The sequence below is a fragment of the Solanum lycopersicum genome, chromosome 2 (genome assembly GCF_036512215.1).
Source record: "Solanum lycopersicum chromosome 2, SLM_r2.1".
NCBI classification, from domain to species: domain Eukaryota; kingdom Viridiplantae; phylum Streptophyta; class Magnoliopsida; order Solanales; family Solanaceae; genus Solanum; species Solanum lycopersicum.
Genome location: NC_090801.1, coordinates 52,246,010 through 52,259,738, shown reverse-complemented (window position 1 = coordinate 52,259,738; position 13,729 = coordinate 52,246,010). Strand labels below are relative to the sequence as shown.

The 13,729-nt window shown below is 31.7% G+C and overlaps 2 protein-coding genes across 2 annotated transcripts; one reads left to right on the top strand and one right to left on the bottom strand.

Moving 5' to 3' along the window:
- The first annotated feature begins 1,603 nt into the window (after positions 1-1,603).
- Positions 1,604-3,063, top strand: LOC101266899 (mitogen-activated protein kinase kinase kinase 20-like). The gene has a single exon (XM_004233392.5). It carries the CDS (start codon positions 1,796-1,798, stop codon positions 2,873-2,875), a length of 1,080 nt encoding a protein of 359 aa, XP_004233440.1. The 5' UTR covers positions 1,604-1,795; the 3' UTR covers positions 2,876-3,063.
- Positions 3,064-10,771: 7,708 nt separating this feature from the next.
- LOC101267376 (peroxidase 25) lies at positions 10,772-12,750 on the bottom strand. Its single transcript, XM_004233394.5, has 4 exons — positions 12,425-12,750; positions 11,753-11,932; positions 11,432-11,594; positions 10,772-11,289 (listed from the first exon to the last, which is right to left on the bottom strand). Exons 1-4 carry the CDS (start codon positions 12,689-12,691, stop codon positions 10,859-10,861), a joined length of 1,041 nt encoding a protein of 346 aa, XP_004233442.3. The 5' UTR covers positions 12,692-12,750; the 3' UTR covers positions 10,772-10,858.
- Positions 12,751-13,729: the final 979 nt, after the last annotated feature.

Genomic DNA, 13,729 nt, shown 5'->3' with positions numbered 1-13,729 from the left:
ATATTCCTTAAATTTTTAAGTAAATTTTATTTAGATATTTGCACTATGACATATTCAGATTGTGTATATGAACACATGATATAATATTTCTATTAAATATTTTTAATTAAAAATAAAGAGTATGTTAATGTACTCAACCTAACTATTAATATTCGGATCTTTATAAAACATCTATATATTCAAATAGAAATTCAAATTCAAATATTTAAAACTTAAAACTTAGCGTACAGTTAATATTCTGAATTAAGTTGTCCTTATTCAAATAAAAATAAATGAGGCACATTAATCCAACCCAAAATTTGCAAGTGAAGTTGATCTTGAAGTAAGTAAAGAGGAAGAAAGTTTCAACATACCAAATTGAAAGAGCTTTAAATTTTTATATATTTGAAAATTTAAATAAACTTGGCATATAATTCAAGTTGAAGCCAAAGGTTAGGAGTTTGGAATTTTAAATTGATATGGTTTGGGGATTCAAATATTAATAAACGTAAATTTATTTAATTTGCTAATATAAATATAGGCTCTACTAAAAAAAAGTGAATTGATCTAAACTTATGAATCTTACCTAGCTCAGCCTATGATATAACCTACAAGTTACTTTTTTTGTCCATTTTTATTTGTTATATTGTGCTTTTCAAAAGTAAATTTGACTAATCTTTAAAGTAAAATTAGATTACATTAATTCGATATTTTAAACAAAAAAATTTAGATATTCAAAAACTATATCAAAAGTAGTTTGACTCTAAAAATAGAAATCATTGACAAATAATAGTGGATAGAAAGAGTATAACATATTAAATTATACTCCCTCCATCCATAATTGTTTGGCAGGTATATTAAAAATAGATGTCCAAGATTAATTGTCAATTTAAACAATCAAAAAATAATTAGTCATTTTTTTCAATTCTATCCATAATAATTATTCCTTTTTGTAAATTGATAAGTTATGTAGACTTTTGACATTCTTGATATAGTGGGATTATATAAATCAAATTACATCTTGTGTTAAATTTTTTTGAGGAAAGTGTTTGACCTTACCCGACAAAAAATTGGGGACGAAGAACATATTTTATATCATTAATATATATAAGCTAAATCGTTTTTTTAAAGTATATTTTCTTTTTATAACATTTACTCTTTAAAAGGTACTACATTATAATACCCAATCTCAATTTATAAAAAAAATGAAAACGAAAAGAATCAGCTAAATATTTTCTCCTTCAAGAAAAGGAAAAATATCAATTATGGTAAGTATATTGCTCTTTCTTCGAGAAAAAGTTATATAAAAAAAAAAAACTCAAATACGGTGTTTTTTAAAATTACTTTGAGATTAAACACTAAACATGTTGTTTAGTAGTATTATAATTCATGGTATCGTAATGTGGTTAATGAAGTTGTCCGCGTGGTCCTTGAAGAAATCTTTATTATTTCATGTTTTTCGTTTTATTTAATGCTTTCCCACCTTAACAAACCACGTTTTTTTTAATTATCTTTCGGTACGCTGTTTCTGTTTCAACCAAATTTGGAAGAAATATATATTCCAAAAAAACACGTGCTCTTTTTTTAAAAAAAAATAAAAATCATACTTTATTTCTCCCATATGATTATGGTAAACAAATAAAATCATATACCCACTTTCTCACGGAAACAAAAATGGAAAACTGTATATATATATTTAGCGTGTGTAAAACAGAGTTCGTTGTGACTTACAGACTCCTCTGTTTTCTCTCTCTCACTCTTTTACCTAAAAAAAAATAAAATCCCTAAAATTGACGAAATTTTGTATAGATTCTCCATGGATTGGGTTCGTGGTGAAGCTATTGGTCATGGAAGCTTTGGAAAAGTTAATCTTGCAAGACCCAGAAAACAGAGTACTCAATTTCTTCCATTAATGGTAGTAAAATCATCTGGGGTTTCTCACTCTGTTTCGCTCGTGAACGAGAAAAAAATCTTGGATGAACTCAATGGGTGTTCAGAAATCATACGATGTTTTGGTGAGAGCTATTCGTTTGAAAAAGGGGAAAATTTGTATAATTTGTTGCTCGAGTATGCTTCTGGAGGTTCGTTAGCGGAAAAGCTCAAGAAATCGGAGAATTATAAGTTGTCGGAATTTGAAGTTTGTGGATACACTAAAGGTATACTCAAAGGGCTTCAGTATGTACATGAAATTGGGTATGTTCATTGTGATATTAAGCTTCAAAATATTCTTCTTGGTGAAGATGGTAAAGTGAAAATCGCTGATTTTGGATTGGCGAAGAGAGTTGGAATCAAGAAAGATGATGATTTGCGATGTGAATTAAGAGGTACCCCATTGTACATGTCGCCGGAGATGATCACCGGCGGCGAACAGGGTACTCCGTCGGACATATGGGCACTTGGGTGTGTGGTAGCTGAGATGGTTGCCGGAGTTCCAGCTTATAAATTCTCCGGTGTTACAGAATTGTTAATGGCAATTGGGGTTAAAAATCAGTTGCCGGAAATTCCTCAAGAACTATCAGAAGAAGGAAAGGATTTTCTAAACAAATGCTTTATTCAAGATCCAAGTAAGAGATGGACGGCTGAGATGCTTCTAAAACATCCTTTTGTGTCTGATCATGATGCGGTTACATTATTAAATGAAGAAATCAAGAATGGTGTTCCATCAATATCTCCTAAATGCCCATTTGATTTCCCAGATTGGGTTTCTGATGAATGTGTTCAATCATCAGTAACATGTTCAATTACTTTTCTACCCTCGCCGGAAAATCAAGAAAATCTAAATATGAGCTGTGGGTATTGGTCTACTTCGCCGGCGGAGAGGCTCCGGGGGCTAATGAGTGAATTTGGTCCTGAATCTGAATGGTGTTCTGATGATGACTGGGTTACTGTTAGGTGATTTCAACAGCCAAAGCCAGAGCCAGAAGCAGATTTTCCAGATTTTTGAGGATGTCTTTTAGGGGTCTCTGGTTTATTATTTTAGTGATTAGGTACTTAGGCTATAGTCCAATTTTTATTATTTTTATGGTACATAACATTGGTCCAACATTTAATATAACAATACAAAAGGTTCTCAACTTTTATCTAGACATCTTATTTACACTCAGCGAAGTGTACATTGTTAAATTATAGTAGAATTCAATAGTGACTAATTTCTTGTTAATGGGAATAGCATAATGACAATATTTTTGATATATGTAAAACGTAATCGATTCAGTGTTTCACAAAATTTGTGATTTTACAATGTTCAGGACTCGTGATCAAATAATGTTTAGAACTCGTCATCAAGCAATGTTTAGAATTCGTTATCAGAATAATATTTAGAACTCGTGACCAACAATGTTTAGAATTTGTGATCTAACAATGTTTAAAACTCGTGATCAAATAATGTTTAGAACTCGTGACCAAGCAATGTTTAGAACTCGTGACCAAATAATGTTAGAAGTCGTGACCAAACAATGTTTAGAACTCGTGACCAAGCAATGTTTAGAACTCCTGACCAAATAATGTTAGAAGCCGTGACCAAACAATGTTTAGAACTCGTGATCAAACAATGTTTAATTCGTGACATGAATTAAACGTAATAGTTTGTTACCCCTTTGAACTAGAACCAAAAACTTCAGGAGGGCAAAATCATGAACTATGGCATACGCAATGATTTTGTTTATCTGTTGCAATTCTCCACATCGACTCATGGCTTAAAAGACCCAAGTGAGGAGAAAGAGCTTCATTTAACATGAAAAAAAAAGGAATAAAAATCTTTCGGCAAAAGTTGCGGTTCATGCAATGGTTATAGATACTTATAGTTATATTTAGACGCAGAATCATGATTTAAAGTTTATAGATTAAGATTTGAATTCATTCTTTTAAAATAAATAGAAAGTCTGGATCAAAGTTATTGAATTTGATCGAACCTGTAAAAGCTATATTCTAATTCTGTTTCTATTATCACAAACATATGATAAAGGGGTGTGATACTACTTGGTAGAGAAGATGTAACATAAACATCGATTTGAAATAAATGAATGCATCAGATCAAACACAATAGTCCATGTCCTAAAATTAATTACAAATAAAGTTGTGATAATAGATGTAAATCACTTGCGTAAAAATTCTGAACACGTTATTAGATGATCCGCCACACCTACTAAGATTCTTGGATTCATTTTTTGCCAATTTGAAATACTTTTCCCATATTTGTGCAAAATAAGTTTGAGTAATACATGGATATAATGAGTAATTTGAAGTGTTATCCGTCATTGTAAGTCACCATAATATGATAATTTAAAATAAGTTTCATTCATTATTGCACGAAAGTTAGATCGCTATATAATTAATAACTTGAAAAATCAAAAAATCGTAATCTATAGCATTAACAGAATATTACTACTTAAGGTAAATTGGGTATTTAAAAGGTGTATTTAATAGTTTAGACATGGAGCCTATTATTTCCTTTTGACTATGGTAAAAATGGTTCATTTATGTAAAGGTCTCCTTCTTAGGTTATTATTTTCGTCTCTGCTTTCAAAAGTTGTATAAATATAATCTTTGAAATATATAAAAATATTAAATCGTCGGTTAATTAACGTTTATGAAATTTAGCTTGTGATCTAATTTTTTCTAAAAAAAGAAAAAAATAATCTGCTCATACAAAATCTGCAAACCCTAAACTAAAAGATTCATTAATTATTAAATTAAAAAAAAGAATCATTACTATTTTTTTAAAAAAAAAGAAATGAGACATTTTGACAAGGAATGGGCTGGACCTTGAAGCTGGGCTTGGCAGTTCTTATGTAAGCGAACTTCACCTTGCTTTCTTTCCCACTTAATTTCCAATCAAATTTTGAAGCGAAGTAATAGCTCAGATAATTGACTAGTTATATTTAAATTTGTTATAAATTCATTGAATGAGTGGATAGTCCATAAGGTTGGTACATGAACAACCATTCATATTCACTAGGTTACATGAACCTTTTTGGATAAGAATGTATCTATTTATTATGATACTTAATATGGTGACCTTTGGAGTGATTTCTCACTCTATAAATAGGGTTGTTCATTCACTATTGTAATATAGATATATATGAGATTTGCATACACTTGAATAAGAAGAAAGTCTTATCTTCCATCTTACTCCTCTTGTCTTCATCTCTTTATATTTATATTGTCATGAGCTTGATTTTATAACACGTTATCAACACGAGTCTCTAGCCAATTAAGATTGAGTTTTACTTTTTCTTTAACTCATGTTTTGGTTTATCTCGTTATGAAGATCAAAGTATTATATGCATAAAATCAGGTATGTATTTTCTAGAATATTTTTATGATTTAGAATAAAATAGTATTCAGTCACTAACAATTATCAGGAACCGAAGACATATACTACTATTGGTTGAATATGACATGCTATACAAAATTTCTTAAATAGAAGAAGGTATAAAATTTTAATAGCATGAATTTGAATGTTATTTTGATTGTTTTGAAAGACTCAAAGGATGAGTCATGTTGTACTTCGATTTATTATACCGTTGGTTAAGGGTAAGACGATGAATTCAAGTTTCATCGCACCAAAAAGGTAAGACATCAGGTTAAAGTCCGGATGCACCATAATGAAAAATATTTGAGGATAAGACGATAGATTCAAGTTCTATCGCACCAAAAGGGTAAGACATCAATTTGAGTTTTGATGCACCGTGATTGGGTTCAAGTCCCATAGAATTATGGCGTAAAACGCCTTATATGGATAAGACATTGAGTTTGAGTCAATGCACCATAATGATGATATAATGATGACTAGGCTTTGATGAAAAGTCTTGAAATTCGTTCTATTGAATTTGCTTCATTCCTTGAAAAGAATGTGGTAGCAACATGTAATAACTCTGAAATCCGCCTGTTAACTTGCTCCATTCAATCATACGAATGTGGTAGTAGTGAATGTTAGTCTGAAAGATGACAAATGATTAATGATATGAATAAGGGCGTGGAGGGACATAAATATAATAGTCATCATTGTGGTAATTATAAAAGGAAGAACACTATGGGTTCTCCAAATAGTCCTTCAAAATGTGAAGGCAGTTTTCATTATCAAAATGGTATGAAAGGACATTGGACTTGTGAATGTTATCAACCCAATAATTTATAAATCCTCCATCAAAAGACAAGAAGATAAAGTGATGGTACACTTGATCTTTCAAAGTGATGTTGAGGTGTGTCATGGAAATATGATGAATTTTAAAGCCATGACAATGTGCTTATAATGCAAATTTATGAAGTACATATAAATAATTAGTCCAATCCTTGAAGAGAATGTGACTTGTAATGAGTATCGTGAATGCTCGACCATTCTATAAGAGAATGGGTCCAGATGTGATAAAATCATTATGGGTTGGATATATGTCACAACTCACCTCTATGGAAGGTTTGAGAAAAAATGATACATGTCACTTCTCATCTTTACGGGAGATTTGAGAGGAAATAAATTTTATTTGGCAGAAATGGCTAATTGTATTGTACGGTTTATATGTCACTATGGTATGAACTACCGAAAGGGCAAAAGAAAGAAATAGTTTTTGCCTATAAGGATTGTGGTCATTATTGTGTGGCAATACAAATTTGTCATTAGTTGTGTACCTATGGTACAACAAAAGTAAAGCAAAGAAAGACGTCTTGCTCGTAATGATTTTGACCATGAAATAATAATATAATTTCCTCCTTGAAGGAGATACTCACCATAGGGATGTTGTCATGCAATATGTGATAGTACACAAAATTAATTGCAAGCTCTAACGAGTTGTGCTATTATCAGAGGAATAATATTGGGGTTGTAGTAAGTCTCAAAAGAAACTTTTTAAGTTTCGGATAAATTGAAAATAAATATTGAGACTATAAATCACTACAACCGAAGAGGGTTATAAATGTTTATGTAAAAGATTACCCCACTTTTCCTTTTGTTTGTTCAATACAAACATGTACATGCTGATGAAATCACATGTAAAAGTAAATTATAAGTGTACTAAAATAAAGATCAGTTGGCATGACTGATTGACCATTTCGATTAAATGTGATGCAAACGTGATTGAGAATTCAGGTGACTTATATGATGAAGAAATAAAGATTCTTCAAGAATTCTCTTGTGTTGCTTGTTCTCTTGATAAAATGATCATTGTACCAGCTAAGATCGGGACTGTAATCCCCTAAAATTTTTGGAACATATAAAAGGGTGAATATGGGCCCGTTCACCTGTCATGTGGATCATTTGCAACTATATGATTAATGCATCTATGCGATGGTCACATGTATTTTGTTGTCAACTTACAAATTGGTTTTTGTAAGATTGAAATAGTTCCAAACTATAATATTATATTGATAATGCTGGTTGATTTAGCAGAAATTGTATGCCTCCAATTATAGCTAAATCATAGTTATGAGAACAAAACTCCCAAATAAGATTTGGTATGAGATAATTTTGTTTAACATGTAGCAACACATGTATGCATCAAACCAACAAGGTTTCCCCATTAAAATTGGTTCAGGGTCAGGAACCATATAATTTTCATCTAAAATGTTGAATGTGCGGTTATGATTTTAATTACTCCACCACGCACAAAGATGAACTTCCAAATAAGGTTGGAATGAATGTTAGATTTTCTAACATTAGGGGGAGAGATGATTGACAGCTGAAAATTATGTGTGAGATTAATTATGAATTATCTAGATCCTCATTAAAATAAATATGTGAACTTAAAGTTCAAGGGATAATTCAGTTGTATAATGTTGCAAATCAGTTGCCAGATGAATGCACTGACCCTATGATATAATTCAGCTGCAAATGCTCCAATGTGAAGTCCTCGAAGGACAGAGTCTATGATACGCCGGAAGCGTAATAGACCAATCGATTCCAAATATAAAATTCCTTGAAGAAGGAAGGAGCAAATGATCAATATGGTCATGATAATGAGGCAAGTGCTATAAAAGAGCACATTGACATAACAATTCATAAAATCTTGAAAAAGGTTCAGGTACCTGAAATAATGAAAAATGAAGAGATCTCGATAAGTTATGTCTTGTTGGAATTGATACCAAATAACCGTCGACGGTATCTTTGATATGAGGTAGCGCTCAATGATATAAATTGTGATGAGGATCTTGAATTCAAATCTGTCATATAGTGTGAACAGATAAATGGTTGGCCAAGTAAAATGCACAATTCAAGTATATTTTGTTTCACTTAGAAAAGTAACATTTTGGACTGGTAGCCCATAAATTAAGGTATAATGTCAGTGGGGTACAAATAAATTATTATGCGATAGTATAACTGTAAGATATCAAATACGCTTTGTGCCTTGGGGCATAAAGGTTTATCGCAAAAATCCTGACATTAGTGGAGATGTTTTCTCCTTTGGTGGATGAAATGAGGTTTGTTTTGATCTGGCAACATATGAAAACTTGAATGCATGTAAATGAATAATTTTAATGTCTAGCTAGACAATGAAGGTTATATGAAAATCCTTGAAACAATCGAGGTGTCTGAAGCATATAAGAGTTTGAAAGAAACTTTTCCAATAAAGCTTCAAGAATCCTTATATGGATTGAAATAGTCAAGGAAGAAAAAAGGTACAAAAGAATGACCCTAATTGTCCTTGTATTTTTATGAAAAGGTCTTGGTAAGACAAAATTTTGTCTTGACCTACAGATTATTAATTTGAAAAATAATATATTTGTCTAACAGTGCACATACACTGAAAAATTTTGATGCAATTTTATGTGGATATATCGCATTCATTGAGTACCCTAATGATTATGAGATCACTTGGCATAAATGATGATTCAGTTTGATCTCAAAAGAAGGATGAAGAGTTTCTTGGTGATGAAACTCTATCTTGGTGCAATCAGGGCACTAGTGCATCTTACTAACAATATTTGACCAGATATTTGTTTTGCAGTAAATTTACTGGCAAGATTCAGTTTCTCCCCGATAAAAGGACATTGAAATGGTGTTGAGCACATGATTGAATATCCTCGAAGGACCATAGTTATGGGTTTATTCTATCCCGAGGAATCCAAGACAAAATTGATTGATTACGCAGATGCAGAATATTTATCTGATCCGCATAAAGCTCTATCTCAAGCACGCTATGTGTTTGCATGTGGAGGCACAATAATATCCTGGGGATCAATGAAGCAAATGTTGCTCTGCAAAAATAAAAGTCCTCCATGAAGCAAGTCAAAAGTGCGTCTGGTTGAGATAAATGACACACCATATTCAAGAAATGTGTGGTTTTTCTTTTAAAAAGGAATATACCAACCACAATGTATGAAGATTGGAGACATCATCACAAGAAATTAAGTGATGTTTTAATCAGGGGGAGTACAATACGTGTTGCACTCTTTTTCCCTTGATCGAGGTTTTTTCCCACTGGGTTTTCCTGGCAAGGTTTTTAATGAGGCAACAAATGGTGCGTATGGTGCGTATCAAAAGATATGTGTACTCTTTTTCCTTCACTAGAATTTTTTCCCACAGGGTTTTTCCTAGTAGGGTTTTAACGAGGCACATTATCTATGGACATCCAAGGGGGAGAGTTATAAATTCATTGAATGAGTGGATAGTCCATAAGGTTGGTACATGAACAACCATTCATATTCACTAGGTTACATGAACCTTTTTGGATAAGAATGTATCTTTTTGTTATGATACTTAATATGGTGACCTTTGGAGTGATTTCTCACTCTATAAATAGGGTTGTTCATTCACTATTGTAATATAGATACATATGAGATTTGCATACACTTGAATAAGAAGAAAGTCTTATCTTCCATCTTACTCCTCTTGTCTTCATCTCTTTATATTTATATTGCCATGAGCTTGATTTTATAACAAAATTTAAATTTTATCGATCAAAAATTTGATTTTCTATCTTATAATTAATTCACTCTTCCATTTTTCCTATCCCCAATTTCTTTTTCTTTTTCCCGAAAAAAAAAGTATAGCTGCTTCAAAAAATTGAAAGGAAGTTTAGCATGGCATATTATGGGCTAATAATTGGACCAAAATAACCTAACTTTTTGAATTTTGATCAGGCTGGACGTGATTTTTGAAATTAGATTGATTGCCATGGAAATTTTGGTTGTGCATTTAATTTAGATTTATTAAGTTGTATTTTTTATAAACATAAAAAAATTATAAGAAGTGTAAACTATTAAAATATTCATAATTCTTATACAATCTTATCAAATGGACGAATCATTGTTCAAAAATAAAATATCAGAATATTTTAACGTGCCACGTTAATAAATTGCATATCTCCATGTTCCTTTTATAATTAAATGTTTGTGATTACACATAATCTTATAACAATCCACTAGTCAACAATAGTAGTAACTAGTTATTATCCAATATAATTTTTTCACATGGTACGCGCTATATCTTCACACCATACGTGCAGTATCTTCCTGGAGAGTATGAATTGTTTTTGTAAAATTTAAAAAGATGGGAGTTTTTTTTTTGAGAAAAAAAATTATAGGTCAAGTTTTACATTTAAAAATAAATTGAAATCATGATCTAAAATTTCAAAATATGCATTTTATTTTAAGATTTGAAATCATGATCTGAAATTATATGTCTTTTGAAATCATGATTTCATATCGATTGCATGTCCACGTGTGCCTTGAGATAAACCCGGTAGCTCAATTTTTTTACAATTAGCATTGTATTCCATACCGCATGTCCGTTGTTATTTGAAATCATGAATTATATCACATGTTACTGAATTTATCTCTTAATATGTTTATTGAATACTTAAAGAAAACCTCACTGAACCCAATTTATTCATGTTAACATACTTAGTTACACGTTGACATATAACACAGTACTTAGCATAGCTTTTTAATAATAGTGATTGAACCTGGAACACACTTTTCTAATCTCCCCATCAGTGCCAGTCTTAACTTCAATGCTACTCATTTTAATCATAGCTTGTTTAAAGTTATAATTGAATCTTAACCCCAACAGTCCCCTTATACTCCCTGCATATTTATCTACAACATCTTTTGTTGAAGAGTCACCAAACAACCTCTGATCTGACTCAAGAATCCCATTTCCATTTCTAATATTCTTGAAAAAACTCACATCAAAATTCAACTGGCTGTCTTTGTCTAAATCAACCTTCTTCGATCCATCACCATCTTTCGGACACATAGTCTTAAGTTGTGTTAAGAATTGTTGGTCTATGCTTGGATCTGCATTTCCTGTTTTTGTAAAGTTGTATAGTCGATAACTAACGAATCTGCAATCCGTTTGTCCAATTGTATGTGCCCCTACATGTACATATTTTCAACAAAATGGAAAGTTTAGACAACTGTTAGTTTTTTTTTTAGACTGACGACAACAAAGGAATTAAAAGAGTGTCATATAAATTAGGACAGAGAGAATATAGTATGTTGAAGAATGAAGATTTACCAACAAGGGTGACGAGATCATGATCATCGAGGCCTTTAGCTGCAAACTTGCTCCTCTGGACCTCAACTGTGTCAAATGGTGAAGGTAAGTTCATTGCTTCTGAGGATGAAGAGTTTCTACCATCTCTTCTACCAGTAGGTACTCCCCAGCTTGGACCTCCAACCTATCAACAACATCAAATATTAACATATAGTTTTGCCAAAACATGCAAATTGTACGTCACAATCGCTCTATTATGAAAATTTCAAAGAGTCAGAGCAACATAGGTAGGTTAATTGGTTAATAATTTGTGAAAGTAAAAGTTATTGTGTAGTTAGTTACCAAGTCTACTGCATCACGAGCTGCTAAAGCTAGGATATCAGCACAAGAGACAACGCCAAGGCATGAAGCTTCAAGCTTTGATTTTGCATCATCAATCACTTCAAATCCTCTCAGTCCCGTATTAGTCACTGCATTTCTTTCAGCTGAGCTTCCAGATATCAAAACAGAACCATCACAACCCTGAAAAATAAATTGCGTTAAAAGAATGGTCTCACATCGGTGGTTAATGAGATGAGTGAACTCTTTGTAAGGCTTGGACAATCCTCCTCACTTAGAGCTTAGCTTTTAGGGGCGAGTTAGGCCTAAAACTAATTTCACATCGATAGTTAATGAGATGGGTGAACTTCTTATAACGCTTGGACAATCCTCCTGTCTTTAGGCTTAAAAGCTAAGTTCACAAATTGTATATGTTGTCATCAAAGAAAATTATAGAGGAAATTAGTAACTAGTGAAACTTAGCTTTTAAAACAAATACAGGATTTGTGCTAAATTGAGAGTTTTGCTTATAGGTTGAAAATTTTGGCTCAAATCTTAGTATTTATATTTAAGAATCCACGTGACATGTATACATAATTTATCAAGAATTTAATAAACTGTATTTTAATTCAGAACGCATAAACTCAAAATTCTAATTCTGTATAGTATGTAAGACTGGAAATTAAGGAGAGTTACCCGAACAAAGCAATCATGAAAATGAAGCCTGAGTAAACCAGCAGCAATTGTAGGATCTTTATCAAACTCTGCTTGAACTGTTGACTTCACTATGGACTCTGCATTTGGGCATGAAGATGAATAAAACCCTGTTTTTAGTCCTCCCTGACCGAGGACAGGAAAAACAATTGATACTATCAAAAGAAAAACCAAACACAAATTCTCCATCTTCCTCAGTGTGTTACAAAATTGATGGCTCACTATACTACTATTTTTATACAAGAGCATGCTTATTTTTTAAATATCAATTGGGAATTACCTCCACTGCTTTTTCTTCAGTGGAAGTTAGCGTATTCATACGATAAAATAATTGTAAAATTAGATTTTACGCTTAACTCACCCTTCAAAAGCTAATTTAAAGGGAAGAGTATCATCTAAGTCTTACAAGGATTCCATCAATCTCATTATCTATCAATGTGGAACTTTTTTCATTTTGAATAATACTACAAACAAAAATAGTACATTGGCAATGGATAGATTCTGAAACTTGTTGAGGATATAATTAAATAATAAGAATGTGTTATTTCTAACAGTTTAAGCTTTTAAATACGATGGTTACACACTTTAACATGATATCAGAGCAAATAGATGTCTTGAGATCGAATCTCACCGCCATGCATATTAAAAAACATTTCCACTTTAGCAATTGAATTAGGACAAAAATTCGTAACTAATTGCAGTTTTTTTAATGGTTATGTAAGATTAAGTGGATAGCACGTAGGAGCCAACTGCTATAAATTTCGACTTCAGTTTGGTTTAAATTTTAGTGAACTTTTTACATATATAGAATCATGTTAATGGAGTCTTACTCTCTGCTTTATAACTTTTAACATTCTTCTTTTAGTCTCCGTTTTTCATCTCGTTCACATTGCTTTTCCTAAATTTTTATGATCTTGAGGTCGAACAATAGATGTCCTTTTGTTTTCCGATGTATGATTAATCTCGTATTGAGATTCCAATTTATTTAAATTCACAATCGTGTTAAACACATTTTAAGAAAAAAAGTACTATCTAACTTTTATATTTAAAGCTCGAAATCAATCTCTGTTACTTGTAAACGGTCAACCATAATGCTCAGAAATTATTTAAAACAAAATTATCGACATATAGTGTATATATTTAAAAGAGGCAGTACATTTTGGAGCACCAAGTATATTTGTTTTTGGAACATAATTGATAGTTGAGTGCGAGCTAGCTTAACTATGCACCACAACATTTAAGGAACGTGAAATTATCAGAAAGCACGGGGATAATTAATTATAATTA